General features: G+C 38.8%; 1 protein-coding gene across 2 annotated transcripts in view; it reads right to left on the minus strand.

Annotated features, from left to right (window-relative positions):
* Positions 1-649: 649 nt before the first annotated feature.
* Positions 650-24,698, minus strand: part of CDC42 (cell division cycle 42) — a 49,971-nt gene continuing 25,922 nt past the window's right edge. The window contains exons 2-6 of one of the 2 annotated variants that reach the window (XM_047725601.1): positions 19,273-19,428; positions 16,417-16,489; positions 7,374-7,483; positions 7,057-7,254; positions 650-2,186 (exon numbers count right to left, since the gene is read on the minus strand). In XM_047725601.1, coding sequence (XP_047581557.1) covers positions 2,097-2,186; positions 7,057-7,254; positions 7,374-7,483; positions 16,417-16,489; positions 19,273-19,377 — 576 coding nt within the window. In that variant the 5' untranslated portion in view covers positions 19,378-19,428 and the 3' untranslated portion in view covers positions 650-2,096. Of the gene's footprint in view, positions 2,187-2,809; positions 3,667-7,056; positions 7,255-7,373; positions 7,484-16,416; positions 16,490-19,272; positions 19,429-24,698 lie in introns of those variants that run through there. The other variant, XM_047725602.1, reaches the window with a different exon arrangement.

The following is a 24,698-nucleotide window of genomic DNA, read 5'->3' on the forward strand; positions in this document are numbered from 1 at the left end:
TGAGGTTATGCTGTGCCAACAGCTCTTAGTTTCTAAGACTCTCCTACAGATCAGTACAATTCCCTTAAGGTAAATGAATCATTCCTGTCACCTAAAGAAAATCTGTCCCATATTCAGATTCACAGCACAGAATCTGGAATCTGAGGGAAGCAGTCTGGGTAACAATCTAGGAGCAATCGTTCTCCAACTTGGCCATGTTCTGGAAATACATGGAAAGCTTTTAAAAACCCATTGCTCAAGCTATACTCCAGTAAACAACAAAGTCTGAAAAGCACGGATACAGAAAACTTGAGGGAAAATCTGGTTGTTTTCCAACTAACCAATGGGTGAGAGAGATATGTGCTATCACTGCTTCCCAACATGAGCAGGGAGCCTTCTGGGCATCACCTTCACTAAGGACTGCTATGGACCCACTTTGGTCTTAAAGAGAAGGGGTCTTGCAGGCTACCTGCCAAACCTGAAGAAGAAGGCACAAACCTGAACATACTGAGGGGAAACCATCACCTCAAACGGAAGGCCAGAAAGGAAATACATTAAAAAAAAATAAAGCTTTAAAATCTTATCCCAAAATGTGTTAGATTAAGAGTCAACTCCCCACTCCTAAGTATCTAAAAAGAGGCGGAGGGAAAAGAACAACCCCCAGGCTGGCTTGTGAAGGGTTTTGTTTGTTTGTTTAATACATCTGAAAAGAATGCATATACAAAGAACTGAGACATGAGAAAGCATTGGTTCAACACTAATGAATCTACAAGAATTAGGATTTGGGGAAGGTGGAGAAGACTACCTAAACATTTTTAAAAATTGGAAACTGCAACGAAGGTAAGTGAATAAAATCCCTATTAACACTTATGAAGAGTCTTCATAAGACTCCATGATTTTTTTATTAAACTAGAGAGCCTTAACGAGCTACTCCAGGGTTCCTTGTATGTAAAACAGAAATAAGGGGATTCCCCTGACTGGTCCCCATGTTGTTAAATGTTCTCCCCACCCCCACCCACACCCCCAGCTTCTTCATGAAGCAGGTCTCCATCCTCCCCACTTGAAAGAGGATGTGCATCATTCCACAGACATCTGTCTCCTAGCGCCACCCCTCAAATTTCCTCAATTTAACAGGTCTTCAGCTGTGTTCTAGGAACACTACATCATACACTATTAGGCTGGACATTTCTATGCTAAGCATATTAAGACAATGACTGACAGGGGGAAAAAAAAGTTTTTTAATTACGTACTCAATCCATTTGGTGTATTTCAAAAGGTGCAATACTTTTCTTCATTTATCAGTGAAAGAAGTTAGAAATTAACTTCAAAAAAAAAAAATCAGCACATGGCAAACAAATTTCCTTGAAAGTCACAGTCACATATATAGTGCATCCTAGAAAAGAGGAGGGGCAAGACAGGTTCCACCCACTTTCATGAGTTTCATCAAATACTGGACCTACTCAAGGGTGGAGAGAAAAGGCAACTTTCAAAAAGGAGTATGTTATTAAATGAGGCATTTACTATACTCCTTCCTAAGAGCACCAGGTGGGGAACAAGTTTTCTAAACTAGATCTAGGAAGTGGAATGTGGAATCAATCAGTCCTCCTCCCCTTAAGGGCTATCTGATGGTTAATGAATTTAAAAAACATAACTAAATAAAAACAAACCCCACACACACTCCCCGCACCCCACCCCACCCCGCAAAAACAAAAACAAAAACAAAAACAAAAAACCCTAAATGTCCCAGATCATTCTCCAGAGTGGATAGAGCCCGGGAGCAGCTTCAACAACCCAAATTAGTCTGTTACAGAGTCATCACAAGCATGCCTTGCTTTTAAACAAAAAAAAAACAAAAAAAAATTTTTTTTGAAACAACAAAACAAAAACTAGTACTAATCACTTTTCTGACAATACACAATTACTCAAATTAACTAGTACTGAGAGGGGGAAGGGGACCATACCTACGGGCCTTGTCTCACACGAGTGCATGTGGGTAGGTGCAGGGCATTTGTCATTATTGCAAAAACGAATTTTAATCTTTAATCTTTAGTTTGATTTAACATTGCTTTTAGTATGATGCTGACACCAGCTGTGCGGAAAGGGCTCTGGAGACACGTTCATAGCAGCACACACCTGCGGCTCTTCTTCGGTTCGGGAGGCTCCAGGGCAGCCAATATTGCTTCGTCAAATACATTCTTTAGGCCTTTCTGAAAAGGGGTAGAAAGAAAAAAATGGGCAGTCTGATTTTCAGTATAATAAAGTTGAAGATCAAATTAAAAACATTCAAGCCCCCAAGAGCCGGCAAAGAACGAAATGCTAAGAACAACTGAATCTCGACACAATCATCCCACTTCACCAAGTTTTGTCCAGGCAGGACACTGGAAGGATCCAGCAATTCAGGAGCAGAGGAGTGGATATTCATGAATGAGACAGTGGTCCTCTGAGAAAGCTTTTTGCAGACCAATGTATGTCACAAGAAGCGAACAAGCCACATGTGTCACTTGCTCATTCAATGAGTTGTGTAATATGCTGCTGAAACATTTTACATAAACACAAGGGCAGCAGCTCTGCATTCCAATGAAACAGCGGAGTATGGAACAGGACCAAGAGCGCTGGCAGCGGGCAGTGGCATCCTTGTTACATGGAAGGCGCAGGCAAGGATGGAGAGCACGGCTACCGCGGCTGCGTCAAAGACCTTCACTCTGAACTCCCTGTATCCCACCAATCAGACAGAGCCAGGGGGCTCAAGGAAGCAACATGTGGGCACCTGATACATAGGTAAAGCTATAACCAGTCAGTGCAACAGGAATAAAGCTTCATCAGGCATTTATACAAACAATTGTATATTTTTAATTTCAAAATTCGAAGGTAACCACAATTGTATGTTTCCCTCACAACAATAAAATCAGAAGCAGGAAAATATAAAGGTGGCAGCTTTACATCTCAACATTAACAAACCTTGAGTCAACTGTTAAAAATGGATGCTGTGTCTTAAAAGATAGTGTGACAAATGATTTCATAGAGCAGTAGCAGATACATTAATACCTTTCCCACCCCAGACTGACAAATACTCCACCACAGCACAGACAGCCAAAGCAATAGCAACACAAAGTTTCACTGCACAAAAGAAAACCAAAGAATCCTCCCTTCCCCGTTACACTCTACTAGCAGGTCACCCTTCTTCCATAAAGTTTGTCATGCAATTACAATTACAATTGATCATAAGAGTAAAATGATGTTCACGTTATTTTCTCCATCTAGAGCTAGGAAGTGTTAAAACTCCAGTTTTTTTCCAAGAGAACATTCTTAATGCCACACCAAGTTCCCTTTTGCAATAGTAATCCAAACCAAAAGCTCTGAGCATCAGGCAACTCAAGAAGCAGAAAGTTAAACAAGTCCAACTTGACTACTGATCACAAAAAATATTCTATAAGATATTGCATTCTTGATCAAAAACTAATACAGAGGTTGCTCTTAGGTGGTGAGTAAAAAGACGCAGAGGCTTTCAAACAGGATGGTTTTATTCCTTTGTTTTTAAATGCTCTTTCTACAGTAGTGGGACAGGAAGCAGCAGCAAAGAGGGAAGGAGGAAACAGTTTAGAATATACAGCACTTCCTTTTGGGTTGAGTTTCCGGAGGCTCGAGGGCAGCTAGGATAGCCTCATCAAACACATTCTTCAGACCTCTCTACAAGACAGAGGGGAGGAGAGAGAACAGCAGCCAGGTTAGAGGATTAGAAAGACGAGCAGATACAACAGCAATCCGGATTACATGGGCTGAATTCACAGAAGCAGCGTTCCTTCAGAAGAGTAAGGGCCAGAAAGCTAGATCTTAAGCCCATTATCAGGACAGTAGATAGCTGAACAGAAACTTCCTACATAAAAAAGCTTAACTAAGCAAGAAAGCAATTTTTATGAAAATGCTGTACACTGACTCCTAAAATAATAGCATTTTGAAAAAACTGTATTTTAATGAAAATAATGCCAGAAGAAAAAAATGGATATGTAAACAAAACAGATGCACTGGATAAGCCTTGTAGAACTCTCCAGTATCTCCAATGAGAAGAATGGCACACACGTTCTGGAACTAAATCAATCACAACTTCAGGCTTGTGTGAATTCAGCCCCTGAATAACTGAAGGACACAAACAGCAGACTCACAGGCGCGCTACGTGTTTCTAGATTCAAGGACATATCTGGATGGGATTAACCAGGATTTAGAGCAAATCAGTTTCCCGGAACAAAATGGTTCAGACGTTTAGAAAGAGTGTTAATTGTTCAACAGTACCACCTGGGAGAAGTTAAGGAACAGACTCTAGAAACAGCACACGCTTCAGTTATTCAGTAATGTTATTAGAGCAAGTAACCACCACCCAAGTCATAGGAAAACAAAGAATGGGGTCCTAGAATGAGTTTTAGCAAGCATTCAAATGCTTTAAGATGTCTTCATGGATATCAGAGCATAAAGCATGGGGTGAAATAAAGAATATTCTCGGATCTTACAGGGATTAAGATGCGGAAACACACTTACACCTCAGGCAGAACTCCGACGTGACACTGTGACTCAGTAGCACTGGTACCTTGGGCCCAGGTCTATAGACTCACCTAAACTCACCTAAATCTGAAGCCACAGGTTTACCACCCAAAGAGGTTTCACGTGTTCTTTATGTTAGTTTGATCCCAAGTAAAAATCTCCCGTTAAGTCCCAGAACACAGCTCCAGTAACAAGCACCAGCCCCAGACTACCCCAGGTATTCCCACCCAACCCTGCACACATCCCAGAAGATGGGCACCCACACATCCCTTGAGATAGAAAATAAATGAGAAATAACATTAAGTACTTAAGAAGAAGCAAAGAGGTTAAAAAGTTTTCTTCTAGGACTTTTACAAAGTAGAAATGCTAACCAAAAGCAAAGTTCCTAGAAATTCTTTCTACACATCTCAGAGCAAATTCTGGTAGTCAAATACAAAAGGAAAAGGGGACAATGGATAGGGAAGTGCATTTTATAAGGGAAAAAAAGAGGATGACCATGAGAAACTAGGGCGCCCCTTCATAAAAAGCAAATCCCTTCTTGCGTACGGACAAAGATAACTAATCCCCTCTATAATGAAATTAATCTTTGCTTTACCCATACTATCTGATCATAAAAAGAGTTCAGTTTTAGAGGAACCAAAAATGGAATCTGGAGTCCTAAAAGTTCTATCTCCCAAACACAACCAGACACCCCATTTTCTATCTTTTCTCTTGACTTCTCCAAACATCAAAATCTGGTAAGAAAAATATAGTTGCTAAGACCTTTTCAAATTCCTACTATCTGCCAAGTGACTTATTGTATAAATGTATTTACCTTGTAAAAAATCTTAAATGGAAGCATCCAATTCTTTAAACTTTACCAGTGACCTAGAATTGGGTCCACATGGTCTATTTGCCTCCATTCCCCCCAAAAGCAACCCATACTTGGAGGAGAAGGGTATAGAAGGATGCCTAACAGAGTTAGTTATAATCTGACACATGCGTTTCACATATATCCTTCACACACACACACACACACACACACACACACACCTTCTCACTCTTCTGATGGTATCAAAACACAGAACCATCAGGCATTTTTTTTAAATCTCAGTCAGTGCTGTGGATAAGAGGATATAAAATCTTCTGAACTTTAAAATATCTGCTTTTATAACAGGACTGAACTGCCAAGGAAAACTGGGTCTGGGAGTACGATTTTAGACCTGAAGTCATCCTGCAGAATACCCAGTTAAGCATAAAAATTTTATCTTTAAATATCCAACTTGGCACTGAATTAGAGATTATTAAATTAAGTCTAGGCCACACATACTAAGCACCTAGTACATGCATACTAGGTTAATTATATATTCCATTTGCCTTAGTATACATACAATCAAGAATACAATAGTGTTTTTTAAAAAAAACTTAATAAAAAGAGCAATTACCTAAACGAGTAAGCATGATAAATGTAAGCATATTTAATGTAATTATTGGAAACCTCTTTAGCCCTGCCCTATTTTTTTTTAATTTTTATTTATTTTTTATTTGATAGACAGAGATCACACCTAGGCAGAGAGGCAGGCAGAGAGAGAGGAAGGGAAGCAGGCTCCCTGCCAAGCAGAAAGCCCAATGCAGGGCTCAATCCCAGGACTCTGAGATCATGACCTGAGCCAAAGGCAGAGGCTTTAACCCACTGAGCAACCCAGGCACCCTAGCTCTGCCCTATTTTAACTAGACATGCTTGCTCAATGTTCAAACCTCAGAGCTCCAGTACCAATAGAATAAAATAGTTCTGCACTATTCCCATAATTTTTTCCTTTGCCCCCAGAACAGTACTCAAAGGGAGAATCGGTCAGTAATACCATGAAGGTGGAAAAGATGAAACCCCACAGGTCAGTTATAGCTCCCACTCGAAATATTCTAACACTGTTCCCTAACCTCAGAATCTGGTGTTTCCCATCAAACTAGAAGAGCCCAATTAAATTATTCAGAAAGGGACAGAAGGACAGAGAGGACCACATGGGGAAGGAATGTCTCTAAATACACAAGCGCTGATGCCCTTTTATAAAGCATGCTTGAGAAATAGCCAAGGGAGCTTTCTCTGACATGAGGGTCTCAATTATTATGACTAATTCCCGATGTCAGTTGAATTACCCCAGAAACTATAACATCAGCGATCAGAATTGACAGGAAAGATCAGATACATTTAGATAAAAATTTAAGTGTCGGGGGCGGGGGGCCAGTGGGGGGATCACTCACCTACTCTCTTGCAAATCAGTGCTAATCTGGAACCCACCCACAAAAAAATTTTAACATAATCCCTGACCACTACAAATGAGTCAGTACAATACAGGAGTTCACCAACACAGAGTTTTACTCAGAGCTTAGTAATTTTCTCCACAAACACAGAACCTCTACCAAAAGAATACATACTATGAAGCTGGTCCTAGTCTTCCCCGCAGCTTTCTTGAGCACTACAGACCACTGTTAAAAATAGCCCCCAAACCCGAATACTCTTAATAAACTACCCAACTGTAAGTAAACAAGGGGCTACTCTGTCCTCACCTGTGTGAGTGCAGAACACTCCACATACTTGACCGCCTTCAGGTCACGGGCCAGCTTTTCAGCAGTCTCTGGAGTGATAGGCTTCTGTTTGTTCTTGGCAAGTTTCTCAATCGTAGAGGGGTCATCTCGGAGATCAATTTGGGTCCCAACGAGCAAGAAAGGAGTCTTTGGACAATGGTGAGTTATCTCAGGCACCCACTAGAGAAAAGTATTTTTAAAAATACACCTGCATTAATCCACAAGCCTCTAAAGCTTTACACAACTCAACAGAAGTTCTGTAACCACCTTTTTCAGTGCGGAGTATCTGACCAACTCACCTTTTCCTTCACATTTTCAAATGAGGATGGAGAGACGACTGAAAAACAGACTAGAAATACATCTGTTTGTGGATAACTCAGTGGTCGTAATCTGTCATAATCCTCTTGCCCTGGAGGGAAAAAATTGGAGAAGTCAGCAACTGAATCTTGGCATCCTCACAGTATCAAAATCACAAGTCAGTCACAGAGTAAGCATGCAGCTAACAGCACGCTGACCATTACTGAGAAAGCAACTTACTAATCTAATAAAATGTATGGCTTTTGTAATATAATACTTGATGAACGTTCTTACTCAGCTAACTCAGTATTTCAATCCCTGAAAACAGCAATAAATCCATTGTGCATTAGTTGTTTACTCTATTACAGTTTGTAGTTTCCAATCTTTGTGTCCATCAGCAACCCAATGATAACGTAATAAAAACAGTAAGCTGTTGCTACAGAAATGGTTAAAATCAATCCTACTCAGATCTAGTTAAGAAATAATCACAGTGGGGCGCCTGGGTGGCTCAGTGGGTTAAAGCCTCTGCCTTCAGCTCAGGTCATGATCCCAGGGCCCTGGGATCGAGCCCCGCATCGGGCTCTCTGCTCAGCAGGGAGCCTGCTTCCTCCTCTCTCTCTCTGCCTGTCTCGCTGCCTACCTGTGATCTCTATCTGTCAAATAAATAAATAAATAAATAAATAAAAAAGAAATAATCACAGTGAGGGGCACCTGAGTGGCTCAGTGGGTTAAAGCCTCTACCTTCGACTCAAGTCATGATCTCAGGGTCCTGGAATCGAGCCCCGCATCGGGGCTCTCTGCTCGGCGGGGAGCCTGCTTCCTCCTCTCTCCCTCTCTCTGCCTGCCTCTCTGCCTACTTGTGATCTCTGTCTGTCAAGTAAATAAGTAAGATGTTAAATAAATAAATAAATTTGGCTTTTGTTTTTTGTTTTTTTTTTTTTTAAGAAATAATCATAGTGAAACCATCTAAGGAAACAAAAACCTCAGTGAAACCCCACTGACACAATCCACTGCCCATCATGATTACCAAAGCATATGCACAGGCTTAGTTACTGTGTGCATTAACACCAGTATATGAAAATGAAAGTACCTATAAAAAAATAACTTGGCAAGAATCAATGGATGCCACATCTATGGGGATAATCTGTGGGGATTATCCTAGGGAAAATAAGAATATGTGTATGGTCTTAAAGACTGTCGATAAACCTGCAAGGGGAAGAATGGCACTATACTGCCAGGAAACTGGACATGCCCTTGACTGAGTCATTAAAATTACCATCATCAGTTGAGTGGCAGATGAATATCGTGTGCCCCTAGATTTATATCCTGAGAAAGACACATCCCCAATGTACTATTTCATACATAATCTGAACCTAATCTGAGGAAACACAGACCAAATCCAAAGCATGGGGAACGTTTTATAAGGGGAGGAGAGGGAGATGACGTGCCTGTATTCTACAAAAATAATGTCATGAAAGACCAAAAAAAGGCTGAAGAACTGATCCAAATTAAGAGACTAAAAAGACATGACAACTAAATGCTATACATGATCCTGTACTTAAAGCAGAAAATACTGGGCTTGGCTCAGCTGACAAAGCTAGAACAGAGACAGAGATGTTAGATTCAAGTTCTGTATCAATGTTAAATTTCCATAAGTTGTTTACTATTACACAAGAATGTCTCCATTCTTAGGAAATACATATTTATTCAAGACTAAATGGCTATGCGGTCAACTCACTCTCAAACAGCTCAGGGAAAAACAATTCATGTGCATATTACATTGAAAGAGAATAATAAAGCAAATAGGGCAAAATACAGATTGGTAAATCTGGTTAAACGGTGTATGGAGGCTCCTGGTACAATTCTCCCAACTGTTCTGTAGACCTTAAAATTATTTCCAGATATAAAGTTTTTAAAAATATCTACACACATTTCTAAAACCATGAGAGGAGGGAAGGAGTTGCCAGGACAGGGTTTAACACTTCAATTTCGAAAATGAACTACAGCAGTTCTGTGTTTTAAAAGAATAGTTAAGTACCTAGTGCTACTGAACTGAACGCTTAAAAATAGTTAAAATGGGGCACCCAGGTGGCTCAGTGGGTTAAAGCCTCTGCCTTCAGCTCAGGTCATGATCCCAGAGTCCTGGGATCGAGCCCCACATCAGGCTCTCTGCTCAGCGGGGAGCCTGTTTCCCTTCCTCTCTCTCTGCCTACTTGTGATCTCTCTAAGATTTAAATAAAATCTTAAAAAAAAAAAGTTAAAATGACAAAAAAATAAAAAAGTTAAAAAGTTTAACTTTAAAAAGTTAAAAAAAAAAAAAGTTAAAATATCTATTTTACCACAATAAAGAACTTTTAAAGGGGAGGGAAAAGGAGAGTTAAATATTTTGTATGCCAGTGAAAATTTTTTTTCCAGCATTGAGAGAAAATACAAGAATTGAGGGTAGCTATCAAAACATGATAATTAAAGACATCACTGTTACTGCCACTTGAATGAGCAATACATGTGAGCAGACAAAAAAGGTATCTACCTTCAGGACAATACGAAGATTAAAATACAGATTAAACAAAAAGGGTAAAAGGAAGGAGGTTACAAAAAAAAATAAAAATAAAAATCATCACCACCACCTCTAGTACTGATTGCATACTTACTCTAACAATATGATAGGGTCAGAGTCAAAGGCTTTAAAGGTATGCTCTTAGAAGTGTAACTTTCACTTCTTAAAATTACCATGTAGAATGTATCATTACAGACATGGAAGAGATTTAAGAAAAGAATGGGCTTAAAGAAAACAAAATCAGTCAAGCTCCTTAATTCTCTCAATCTGAACAGCCTGAGCTCTCACACTGGCTGGAGATTTGACACATTGCCTATCAAAGCTCCAATAAAACACAACAAAAAAAAATTTTAAAAATAAGAAGGATACCTCGGTGGCTCAGTCTGTTAAGCGGCTGCCTTCAGCTCAAGCCATGATCTCAGAGTCCTGGGATCCAGCCCTGCATTGGGCTCCCTGCTCAGCGAGGAGTCTGCTTCTCCCTCTGCCCCTCCCCCTGCTCATGTGTTCTCTCTCTCTCTCTCTCTCAAATAAATAAAAATAAAATCTTTTTTTAAAAAATAAGTGAATAGGGTGTCTAGTGGCTCAGTCGGTTAAGCGGCTGCCTTTAGCTGAGGTCATGATCTCAGAGTCCTGGAATTGAGCCCTTCATCCAGCTCCCTGCTCAAAAAAAAGCCTGCTTCTCCCTGTCCCTTCTGCCTGCAGCTCTGCCTACTCGAGCACTCTCTAATAAGGAAACAAAATCTTAAGAAAAAGTAAATAAAAAAATAAAAAATAATTAGACAGAACTAACCAACCCTTATTTTTACAAAAAAAAAAAGTACATTCACACACCTTTTCTTAGCTTTATTCTCTCTTCAAATGGAATGAATGTATTTCAAAAAAATTAAGCCTGACGCAGACTAGAAAATGGCTTCATTTTTAGTCATTCAGTCACTGCAATCAATCCGTTAGTGCACATCAAAAACAGATCCAACTCTATATTCCTGAGCACCAGTAAGAGCATCTAAATGAATGTCCAATGTGTTACATGCAATGAACCTTCTACTCAGATGAAGACATTAAACAAACAGCCATTCTTTTTTGAATACTATGCCCAAAGCAGTATTGGTCCAGTTGTGCATTTGTGAAAAACAAACCCTCAAAGCTATAAATATCTTTCTTTTCCTTTCCCAAGGAGAAAAAAATCAGAAATGAAATTGTTCAAAAATAGGAAGCAGGCTGCCTTACCTCTACTGCTGCTTCAAGTGCTACATTTAAGGAAAAAGAATGAATGCAGTCCCTTAAGATGAGCAAGATTCTTCATTATCCAAGCATAATTTATCCAGCTAAAATGTATCCTCTAAGAATATCACAAACAGCTATTACTCACTTGATAGCGTTAATGTCATCACTGAGCATCCTTTACAGTAAACAACATGATCAAGAAAATTTCACTCTACGTCAAGTCAGGTTTTGACCACAAGTCTTAAATTATACCTACTCTAACAGCACATAAGCTCACTGCTCAACTTCCAACATTTGCCAAAAAGCAGCGACACATCTCATGGGTTGCTGACCTTTCCCTTATTTAGAATCTCGTATTTAAAATTGAAATTCAAGAGAACTAAGTCAGTTTGAACTGAGGACTCCGGCCCATATAAAGTCTGAAAGAATCTCATGGCATGAAAAATAAGAATTTACTGCCAAAAGCCACATTTTTAGATATTTCCAATAGGGTACTGTAAACACAAAAAGAAAATAAATTAAGCATTTCACAGTATTTACCACTACAGACTCAAACCTAATCATTTTTTTCTACAACCAATCATTCAAAATTCAATGGCACCTAGTGATCCTGCTTCCTATGTGACATGCATGTTTCTTTCTGTTTCAGAAAGAAATTTTGCTGTAAGGGACATTATAGGCACTGACTATAGATTAAAATTTAAAATATTACATATAATGTTGTATTTCCTGAATTTGAGAGGTATACTGTAAGAGAATATCCTTGCTCTTAAGAAATACATACACTGAAGCATTAAAAAGCAAAAGGGCATAATGTATGCAACTTACTTTCAAATGGTTAAGAAATTAAACAACATGAATACAGAGCAAGAGAAAGTCTATCATTAAGAACCGGTAAATCTGGTAAGGAGTTCTTTGTACTAGCAACTTTTCTTCAAGTCTGAAATTGAATCAGGATAGAAACTGACAAAAAAGGGGCGCCCGGGGGGCTCAGTAGGTTTAGGGTCTGACTCCTGATCTCAGCTTTGGGTCCTGATCTCAGGATGGTGAATTCAAACCCCACATGGGTTTTATGCTGGGTGTGAAGTCCACTTTAAAAAAAAAAAAAAAAAAAAAGACAAAAAGGAATGTGTGTCAAAATGTAAAAATGTCTGACCCAGAAAAGGTCTTAATATAAAATACTGTGAACAGATCCCAAACATTTACAAAAGAAACTAAACTGTGGTGTGATCTGCCATACAAAAGACTACCATGTCACTATAAGGACTATGACATACAAGTACAACCTTGAGAGACGTCACCATGTTGTTTTAAGAGGAAAGGGAAGGTGGGGGCGGGGGGATAATAATATCCCCTTTCCCTAAGAATAAATACAACAAACGTATAGGAAGAGCTCTGTTTAGGACATACACTAAGACATCTCTGAATACAGATGCTTTTTCATTATTTTATTTATCTACATTTTTATTATTTTTCCCTATAAGTAAAACCCGCATCTTTGTAATAAAGAGTAATATTTAAAAGTCTGACACAGAAAGGAAATGACAGTGGGGCAATGATTATACAACAATACAACAATTACAGAACAATTTAACATGATAAACACGTTAAGTAAAAAAAAAAAGCTAAATACAGAAGGAAATACACAATAGTACAACATGTGAAGGGGAAAAAAGAAGAAAATAACTGTGGGGGGAATCTCATGAACAAAAATTTACTATTGTGACCACAGAGACAGAAATAAAAGCTGTGAGACAAAGACAGCCCTGTGATCCTTTTTTTTTTTTTTTTTTTTTTTTTTTTTTTTAAAGTAGGCTCTAAGGACACCTGGGTGGCTCAGTCAGTTAAGTATCTGCCTTTGGCTCAGGTCATGATCCCAGGGTGCTGGGAGTGAGTCCTGCATCAGGCCCCCTGCTTGGTGGGAAACCTGCTTCTCCCTCTGCCAGCTGCTCCCCTGGTTGCTCAGTCTCAATCTTTCTCTCACTCTCTCTGATAAATAAATAAATAAAATCTTTTTAAATTTTTTTTAAAAAATAGGGGGCACCAGGGTGGCTTAGTTGGTTAAGTGTCTGCCTTCAGCTCGAGTCACGATCTCCAGGTCCTCCATCAAGTCCCACGCCGAGCTCCCTGCCCAACAGGGAGTCTGCTTCTCTCTCTCTCCCTCTGCCCCTCTTCCCTGCTCATTCTCTCTCTCTCTCTCTCTCTCAAAAAAATAAAAATAATTAAAAATGAATGAATGAATGAATGAATACATAAATAAAATTAAATTAAATTAAATTAAAATTAAAAAATAAGTAGGCTCTACCCCCAATCTGGGGCTTAAACTACCTTGAGGCTTAAATGACCCTGAGATCAAGAGTCACATGCTCCACTGAGTGACCCAGCCAGGTGTTTCCACCTATCTCTGATCTTAAATGGTATTAAATGTATCTATAAGAGTTGCAGCCAGAACCTCCTAAACCCCTTATACATAAGCCATTAGTTTGGTTTAGAGACTTTGTAGGAGAAGTACAGTCCTTCCTTGTCAGTTTTTGTTTCACACTTCAAAAAAAAAAAAAGAGAGAGAGAGAATTGTAGCCAGAGGTGAGATAGGAATGCTATAAAAAGAATTCAGAACAAAATTACAAAAAGTCAGCAGATTAAACACAAATAGTCCAAGGCCATCTCAATGGGGATGAAAGCTTTAGCAGGAAAAAAAAAACTGAGTTAATGGCATGATTTTTGAAATTAAGGCCTCTGCAGAAGATACAAGTCTCCCTTTAAGTCTATCAAAGAGAGTCACTATGGATGCCTACTGCCCCAATTCTCCAATGCCTGTCTCAAGGAAAAAGAAAAAAAAAAAAAAAATCTCAGGCTTATAACGACCTCAACAGTGTAGATGGAAACCCCCCAACTTGCCTGGGCTAGTAAAATCATTTCCTTAGTTAATGTTTTTTAACCCCCAGAAAGATTCAGAATCTAATAGATGAAATAAATCAAATGCTATTGTTCATTTTTCATTACATTTAGGAATAATCTATCCTTATTTAGCACGCCATGCCCATAATATTTATAATAATCTGCCACATTAAAGAACATGATAGATTTGTTCTCTGATTCCAATTTAAAATGTGTAACTGAGTAACTGATCTTAACCTTGGGACTTTTTTGTTGAAAAGCGTTAAGAATTTTATAAAGGTTATAAAAATACTGTTTGTGATAAATTAAAACATAAACAGAGGAAATCTAAGTTATCAGGCTAATTGAGGCTTTGTATATAAAAGCCTGGGATTGCTTCACTTGTCAGGTCAAGCAAATTGAATTGATTAAAACAGAAAACTATTCTGAATATATTAAATTTATAAATGCAGATTAAAGTACCAGAAGATATTTAACACAGTTGTAAATGAGGCTGACTGGGATTAAAGTCTTGTCAACATAAGTTAAATAAACCAGTATTAATCAAAGGACCCTTGGCCACCTTGAGAATGATTTATTCGTAAAAGTGACTATTTTAATAAAAAAAATTTATTAAGTTGTACAACTACATTTAAAGGTTTACCTACTCCAAAACTAAATATTGAAGAGAAATAAAATATGTCCATACAAAGATTTGTGTACAAATGTACACAGCACCACTATTCACACACTTAAAACTGGAACCCAAACATCCATCAACTTGTAGAGAGAGAACCAAATTATGCTATATTCACAGTATGTACTACTACTCAGCAATTAGAAAAAACTATTGATACATACAAATAGATCAATCTCAAAACCATGATGCTAAGTAAAAGAAACCAAGCACAAAAGACTACTAGGTTCCATTTATATGAAATTCTAAAAAAGCAAAACCACAATGACAGAAAGCAAAGCTGTGGCTGCCTGGGAAAGAACACAAGAAAATTTTTTAGGTGACAGACCTTGATTATGGTGGAGGTTACATGACTATATAGTCAGTAAAAATCAAACTGACACATAAAATGACTGAATTCTATTGTATTATACTTCACTTAAGCTAAAAAACAAAATACTGATTAAATACTGATTTGAAATTTTAAAATAAAATATAAAATTAATTTTCAACCCCAAGAGGCCATAAATTATCTTTTTCTGCATACAGATTGCCTCCAAGAGCACACACAAACACAGAAAAATCCCTCACCTATAATGAAGTACAGGTCATTATTTTTTCTATTTTCCAAGTTTCCTCCCGTACACCATTACTCTTGTAAATTTTAATTCATGAACATTTTAGGGCCTAAACCAACATCAGAAAGCCACTGATCTCTAAAATGAACTGCTTACCACTGTCCCACTATCTCTCCATTTCACCCTCCCAACTAAATCTAGACAGTCCCTAAAGGTGAGCAGTACACCATACTCCGTCAGAACAGTATGTTGGCTGGCACAGAGGGAGAGGAGCACACATATGATGTGAAGCACTTAGAATTCCTAAATACGAAAAGATTACCTTTCTGAAATTTTCCTTTGGCTAATTAAGCTGATTATAACTGAGACTACAGAGAGAGAAGTCAGAAATTAAGACGTGCAGCCACGGGGCGCCTGGGTGGCTCAGTGGGTTAAAGCCTCTGCCTTTGGCTCAGGTCATGATCCCAGCGTCCTGGGATCAAGCCCCGCATCGGGCTCTCTGCTCAGCGGGGAGCCTGCTTCCTCCTCTCTCTCTGCCTGCCTCTCTGTCTACTTGTGATCTCTGTCTGTCAAATAAATAAATAAAATCTTTAAAAAAAAAAAAAAAAAAAAAAGACGTGCAGCCACTGTTAAAACAACAAAGAAATAACACTGAGAAACTAGGTATACTTAAGGAAGAAAGCAATTTATTCCTTTAATTTCAAAAACTGACCACAAAGGTCAATAATATGAGCTAGGTACTGGTTCACGTTCAAAGCAGTTTCAGATGTAGTTAAAATAACAAACTATCTAAGAAGCTATCCGCACATGTATGTACAGACACAAATCCTAAATAAGCCTTCAAATTTCAGAGAGTGACAATACAGCTTGCCTAATGTACTCTGCTCTCACCCTACTTTCTTTCCTTCCACACCATGCACCCAAGGAACTCCAAACTCCTATTGCGATTCCAGCTCTGGGACTGCCTCTTGAGTCAAGTATCGGCCATCATGACATCCAATCCTACTAAAGTATTAACAAAAGGCAAGTGGTTTACTAATATGCTAGTTTCCCAAAATGTCCACAAAAAAAGACAGACAACCAGCAACTGTTAATACTTATAGACTAAAACATAAAAGATATCAAGTTTTCACCTGCAGTATCAAAAAGTCCAAGAGTATATGGCTCTCCACCAATCATAACTGTGACTGCATAGTTGTCAAAAACCTAAAAACACAAAAATACAACATCATTAGTATGCAAGGGGATGGTCAAAATGGGATAGAACAACTCTTAAGTAAAGGCAATTATTTCCTTCCTAAGACTTAAACCTCTCTTAGCCCAAATTGTTCTTATGTAACAAACCTTGCCAACTAAACCCTTGCATGAACTAAATGATTCTTGGGAAAAAGTGACAGGGAATGTATTCTGGGAGGTCTGCTCTACCCCAGCAGCCTGGATTAAAAGCCACAGAAAAGCTAGAGGTGTCACAGAAGCAGGGTCCCGGGCTACACAAAACAATCCTCTTCAAGTTTAAAACTTTGAGACAGTAAGCTTACAATTTATCTTAATGCTCAATCTGATTCATAGACCATTTCATTTTAATCTAGAATCTAAATATCCTAGATCCATGATAATCTTCTTCCTTTCAGGGTTCAAGACAAGAAGCGCCTTATTACAAACAAGCCCATCAGAGAGAAATAAAGGTTCCCTCAAGTCAAGGAAAGTGTCCAAGAAAAGGCTGGCAGATTATTTGTTGAGATTTCATGAATAAAACTTATGTTACTGAATACAAACCACATGACTGAAGAGACCTTCTGTGACTAAATGTTTTTATTTTCGAATACTGTAAAACCCATGACAAACTCGGTATATACTAATATTGGTTGTGCTAAATTATTCGTGAAAATGGGAGGTAATGGTGCTAAATGAAAAAGACCCAACGATAATTCATGGATTCTTCCGAACTGACAAATGAAAAGCAATCTTTCCAACTGGAAGGACGTTGTATTTTCAGATCAGCCCTGCTTCATCTAACTCTAACTTTCTGGTTCAAGCTTTAACGGATTGTTTGTAAACAAGAGTGAAAGCAAGGGCACCGGGCAGGTGGTAGTTAAAGGAAAGTCAGTTCTTGATAACAAGAACAAGAAAGAGGCACCTGAGTGGCTCAGTCAGTTAAGTGTCTGCCTTTAGCTCAGGTCATGATCCCTGGGTCCTGGGATGGAGCCCTGCGGCCTACTCCCTGCTCAGCAGGGAATCTGCTTCTCCCTCTCCCCCTCTGCCCCTGCTCTCTCTTGCTCTATCTCAAATAAATATTTTTTTAAAAAACAAGGAAAATTATAATGAATGTGGTTAAGCTCTCAACCACATAGATTATTTAAGTCCTACCTAACCCGTCTTTCAGATACCCACATACAAACACATGTATGAAACACCTGCTAGACCCCTTAAACAGAACGCCTCATGACCGAAATCTAACACAGACTCAGAAATCATGGTTACAAGAGAGTAATTTTAATGGAGACTGAAACGCCAAAATTCCAATAGCTGTCCTCACTCTGAAACAAGATTCCTGTGTCTCTGAAAATCCCCTACAAGTCCCTCTTAACCTCAGAACTTTCCACTTACCATGTCCCAGTCACAAATGGGTCAATCCCAAAATATGATCTTATATTAATTATACCTCAAATTCTCCCCCTCCAAGAAACTTAACCTTCCTGCTTCCTACAGTCTTGGCCTACCTCACTTTATCTGCTTCGGGATATTACAAACTATCAATTCTAATTAAACAAAATCACCAAGCCCTTAACCTGTATTCATTCTCTTAACAATGTTCATGTCTCTTAAGATTAACCTGAAGTATTCAGACATTTTCTTCCTTTTTACATCGAAACAATACTAATTTCATATTAATCATATATAGGTTCTTCATAACCCCTAAAATTACTCACTTAACAGAGGTGGTTACTGAAAGCCAGGCCAACCCTAGCTCAGCATGCATACTGAAGGAACGCCTGTGTTTAACATAATTATACCACTGGATTGGGTCACCCAACCTGGAACGAACAGTGGATCCTTCCAAACACATTCCTTCAAGGACAAGTCAGTGTCACTCCAAAGAACTCTTCTCTTTCACTTCACTGTCTTTGTTATTCCCATTTTCCCCCTACTCTTCTAAGGAGCTGATAAAAAGCATTTGTTGGGGGGGCACCTGGGTGGCTCTGTGGGTTAAGCCTCTGCCTTTGGCTCAGGTCAGAATCTCAGGGTCCTGGGATCGAGTCTCACATCAGGCTCTCTGCTCAGCGGGGAGCCTGCTTCCCCCACCTCTCTCTCTGCCTGCCTCTCTGCCTACTTGTGATCTCTGTCGAATAAATAGATAAAATCTTAAAAAAGAAAGAAAGAAAGAAAGAAAGAAAGAAAGAAAGAAAGAAAGAAAGAAAGAAAGAAAGAAAGAAATGCATAGCATTTGTGGGAGAGAATGCTCAAAGGCTTCTGCTAGTGTTCTCCTAACAAAAACAGGTCTCTGCCCTTTAAAAGCAATTTGGAGCTCCATTTACTACTAAGACAACAGCTCCATGAGATCCTCTTCTACCCCCTACAGAAAATAGAGACACATACTACTTTCTCTGAAGTTACAAGACCCCAAAAAGCATCCTAGACTCCAAGCACTGATTCCTCACTGGCCAAGTTATCCACTCCTCCCCGCCGCCACCCAAAAGTCATCTCATTCCAAGACACTGAGCATACTTCTCCAAACTGAGACCACCACTCTTTAGAATCTTGTCTATCGGAGTTTGGTCTCCCAGCACTTCTTGCAAAACCTTGTCTCACCCCTCTGACTCTTTACTGATTTTTCAGCTGTTAATTTTAAAGTGAATATAATTTACCCATGACAGGTATTTAAAAACAGGACACAAAGGCAGACAACAGAAAAGTTTCAGTACACCCAGAGTTTTCAAAAGATCCAAATAGAAAACATTTCACTAACAAATGGAAGCCTTTATACTTACAGTCGGTACATACTCAGATGGAAATTTGTTTGTTGTATAGGATATCAGGAGACAGGTTTTACCAACGGCACCATCGCCCACAACAACACACTTAATTGTCTGCATTGCTGAAACAGTTTTGTATCCACTTAAAATACTTCAAAATTCAGTGATGACCTACAAAAAAGATGAAGGACATTTGTTTCATTTGTAGTGATATATTTATTTTTATTTCTTCTACTAGCAAAAGATTCATTCAGAGCAAGAACAGAACTAGCACCCCAACTACTGTGGCTGAAAGAACCTTAAAAGAAAAATTGTGACTAGTTTAAAGTCATAATAACAAATGAGAGGTAATTCTCTTAAGTTTCTGATCCCTGTTTTCAACGTCTTTAAAAGTCCAAAGGTAGTGTAAGGGGCAACATATTTATTTCTATAATGAAAGAGAAGGAAGCATCTGTGTAATTCAGTTAAGTGTCCCAACTCCTGATTTTGGCTCAGGTCATGATCTCAAGAAGTTATGAGATCAAGCCCTGTGCTCTGCACTAGGTGTGGAGCCTGCATGGGCTTCTCTCTCTCCCTCTCTCTCTCTCTGCCCCTCCCCCACTGCACATGTGCTCTAATAACAAAATTATAAAGAAAAAAAGAAAGAGGCCATTTCAGAATGAATCTCATGTAGTGTGCCAAGTATGTGAAACTCTTCCTTCAGTTGTGTGTAGTGTGTACACACGTGTATTTGTCCTAGACTGCAATACAGAAGTCACTGATTTAAAGACTGGTCCATTTGGGCGCCTGGGTGGCTCATTGGGTTAAGCCGCTGCCTTCAGCTCAGGTCATGATCTCAGGGTCCTGGGATCGAGTCCCGCATCAGGCTCTCTGCTCAGCGGAGAGCCTGCTTCCCTCTCTCTCTCTGCCTGCCTCTCTGTCTACTTGTGATCTCTGTCTGTCAAATAAATAAATAAAATCTTTTTAAAAATAAATAAATAAAAAAATAAAGACTGGTCCATTTATCCACTCTTAGAGCTACAGTTACTCAGGCTGTAACCCACAGGCTACAGAGCACCACCACCAACCCCTTGTAACAGAGGAACTGGACAAAGATCAGGGTGATCCCTGGTCTCAACAGCTGTTTTGACACCAGGTTGCCTAGTTACTGACTCAATATTCATGGCATGAAGAGGCCAAAACCTACATGTTTATAATAAAGAGATCACTCTAAAGCACACTGACTTATGAACAGATAAAATTAGTTTATCTTACTATAGTTCTCCACTCTAAGAAGCTACTGATTACAAATGCATTGAAGATTTATTATATTTCATCAGTTCATAGATGCTTGCTTTCACATTTGAACATCTCTAAAATCAGGTGCCTGAATGACTTAGTTGGTTAAGCATCTGCCTTCAGCTCAGGTCATGATCCCAGGATCCTGGGATGGAGCCCCACATTGGGCTCCCTGCTCTGAGGGGAGTCTGCTTCTCCCTCTCCCTCAGCCCATCCCCCCAACTTGTGCTCCCCCATAAATAAAAACTCTTATAAATAAGTAAACAAACATCTCTAAAATCAAAACATGTCTTTACTGAAGGATTCTTAAAATCATTACCAGTCATCCCCCCCCCCACATTTTGACATCTAAGAAATCAGGATAAATGGCATCTTAGAGTTAATGAAAAAAAAAAAAGATTTTTTTTTAAAGACTTATTTATCTTAGAGAGAAAAAGCATGCACGCAGGGGAGGGGCAGAAGAAGGGGGAGAATCCTCAAAGCAGGCTCCCCACTGAGCATGGTGCCCAACATGGGGCTCAATCCTAGGATCCTGAGATCATGACCTGAGCTGAAACCAAGGGCCAGCCACCCAACCAAGCCATCAATGAAAACTTTAAAATTTTTCTGGGAGAATAAAAAAGAAACATCATGCCCTGTATTCCTACTTTTAAGATAAAGTCCTAGTTCAATTACAATCCTGAAGGGGTTGCCAAAACCACCACCTTACAAGACATAAAAATGTCAGAACCACCTAACTGGGCTGGCTGCCATGCCTACTTTGTCCTATAGTATCCATCACAACTCTTAATCATGATGAGTTATAAATGCCTGTTAACATCTCTGTAGATACAGCAGGAGTAACTTAAACAGGAAATATACACTCTCCCATTCCTCATCAAAATTATCCTGATTGTATATTTCTCTTTATTTAACATCCTTTTATCTTGTTCCTTCCCTTCTGCTTATAATGCACTGAAGAAGCACTCATACTAATACAGTATTAAACGTTAAAGATCTTAAACCCTAAACTAAATCAAAATTACTTAGCAAAATAATTTAGCACACTGAGTACGAATTATAGAGAATTACTCCTAAAGAATGTCTTTTACATAATAATAAAGAAGAGCAAAGAAGAAAAGCTGTCGTCTCACGCTCCTGAATCGACTGCTGAAAAAAAGCGTAATGTTCTGGTAAAAAAAAAAAAAAAAATAAGGTCTTCTGTAGAATTTCTTTTCAATTCACAGTGAAGAAAAGAAAGGTAAGCAGAGAACTCTGATCATTCTACAGAATATTTTCCAGGTGCCTACAAATCTATTTCAAGTTCAGGCCTTATACCTTCTATTTCTCCTGATTATTGTTACCAGGTGAATTTTTTATGTAGAGTTTTATCAATACTGGGCAGAAAGTAATCATTGACCACTGTGGCAGAGACTGCTAGCGGTCTGCCAGTTCTTCCTTTCTTCTTTAGTAACAGAATTTTCACTTAAGCTTGTGGTCCCCAATAAAGAGAGACTACATTTCCTAAATTCCTTTGCAGCTGGATGTGACCACTGTGATTAAGAGGAGTGGAAATTACAGATGAAACAACCTTCAAGAGTCACCTTAATAGCAAAGGAAAGAGTCTCCCTGTTCCAGCCTGTAGGCTGGAATGCAGACGTGATGATGAGAGCTGAAGCAGTCATACTGAACCACAAGACACAAATTACATGTTAAGGATGAGTAACATAATGGGAAGGGCCAGCCCTGGACCGCCTCCAGGACTCTTAAAGAAGAAAGAAAGAAATTTCTCTTTCATTAAGTCCCTAGTATTTTGGATTTCTCTGTTACAACAGCAGAATTGATATCCTAATTACTATCTTTCACAGACTCTAAGAAGCCAATGATTTTTAAATATATCCTAAATTTAGAAGGGTTAAATGTAGAAGAAAAGTGTGTTAGCATCACAGAAATTCTAGTAAATTACAGTAAAACTGACCACTTTTGAGGCTCTCTCAAAAACATCTAAGGTAAATGCTTCTTCTAAATTTTAATCATGGTTGAAATCAAATTGTCATCCCTACCTGTGAAGCTCCTTATTTTCATTCTGTATACCCATACTAACAAGAAAATACAAAATCAACAGGCCACTTATAAGCTTCAAAATTCTAGTGGGGGAAAAGCCACCGTTTCATGAAATTTTCGTAAGATTCCCTAGGGAATAAGAAAGAAGACACTGAGAACAAGAAGTTCCCATGATCAGAACTATGAATATGACTGCCTCACATGCTAAAATCACAACTACCACAAGCTGTGATGGACAAGGCTGGAGCTAGTCTAAAACATTCCAGAGAAGAGCTTTCATTCATAACTGTATTTAAAAAGAATAATTTACATCAGATTCACACTGAATTCCCTTTTTTATATTATTATAAATATATTTGGAAATTCCACCAAAATTAGCAGTCTTCAGCAGCCCATCACAAACAGCAGTCTTAGAATACTGGTTCTCTCTGTGCAAACTTTAAACATAGTATCTCTCTCTGATACCAGCGAAGAATAAGAAAATGTTAATGAGATCACTCCTGGGGTGTCTGGGTGGCTCAGCTGGTTAAGTGCCCAACTCCTTGGTTTCTGCTCAGGCCACAATCCCATGGATTGTGAGATCCAGCTCTGAGTCGGGATCCATGATCCACTGGGAGTCCGCTTGAAGATTCTCTCCTTCTGCCCCTTCCACCACTCTCTTTCTCTCTCTCTCTCTCAAATAAATTAATCTTTAAAAAGAGAGAGAGAAATCATTCTGGCCACCAGGAAACTTCCAACTGTAAAGTAAAACATATGGATACAACACAATTTGTACTAGAAGAAATCTACAATGTAAGTTTGGGAACAAAGGCAACACTATTTCAAATGGGCTCATAATCTCTCAGCATTTTTTTTAATTAGGTTCCACTCCCAGCATACGCAGGTCTTGAACTCAAGACCCAGAGATCAAGACCCAACCCTAAATCAAGAGTCAAGACACAAAACCAACTGTGTCACCCAGGTGTCTCCTCTCTCTGTATTCTTAAGCACAAATTCATTAAAACTAAATGACAAACTTTCTGAGGGCAATCTTTAAGGCTTTCCAATGGAAGGTAATAGATTGTATAATGGAGACGTATTCTGTATTAATTTGGCTAGATCACTGAACAAACATTACTATTTTCAGAACTTTCGGAAGTCTGCATCTTTTCCTGTCCCAGAAGAATAAACAGCCCCCCAAGTCACCTGGGCCCTTCTTTGTGTGTCCTGCCTAAAAAGCTGGAAAAGAATATCCAAAGTACATAAACTTCATTTATAAATAACAGTAATTTTCTTAACTTTGAAATCAGGAAAACTGGGTTTTAATCTCTGCTCAGCACTTACTAGTGACCTGGGCAAGGTTCTTAACCTCTTTTTTTTTTTTTTTAAAGATTTTATTTATTTATTTGACAGACAGAGATCACAAGCAGGCAGAGAGGCAGGCAGAGAGAGAGGGGAGGAAGCAGCCTCCCCGCTGAGCAGAGAGCCCAATGCAGGGCTTGATCCCAGGACCCTGAGATCATGACCTGAGCCGAAGGCAGCGGCTTAACCCACTGAGCCACCCAGGCGCCCCTCTTAACCTCTTTTTGCTTAAATGTTCTCATTTGTAAAACAGAACTAATTACATCAACACCCTGCACTGCTGTTATAAAGATTAAATTAAAAGACCTCACAGCTCACAGCACATACCCAATATACAAAAATTCATCTACCAAGTGTGCTAGTTAAATCAATCCTACTTCACATCATATTTTCATCTGTGGGTCAAAACTTAAACTGGTGGATTATTACCTAATCAAAACTTTTCACAGTTTGCACATAATAGGTATACCAAAAACATAAGTTAAAATGAACCGAATATATTTGCTATTTACCTAATGACGCACACACAAAAATAGATGAAACAAGAAATCCACCCAAATAGTTCTTCCCCTGAAGACTTCTGAACTTTTCTTTTGTTATTTCCTGTAACTTATTTCTGTATTTTACAGAGTAGTTCCTAAAAATAAGTTACCTAACAGGTGTTAACAAAATAATTTAGTATGAGCCTGCTTCCTCCTCTCTCTCTGCCTGCCTCTCTGCCTGCTTGTGATCTCTTTCTGTCAAATAAATAAATAAAATCTTTAAAAAAAATTAGTATG

This window comes from Lutra lutra, chromosome 4, assembly GCF_902655055.1.
Source record: "Lutra lutra chromosome 4, mLutLut1.2, whole genome shotgun sequence".
NCBI lineage: Eukaryota > Metazoa > Chordata > Mammalia > Carnivora > Mustelidae > Lutra > Lutra lutra.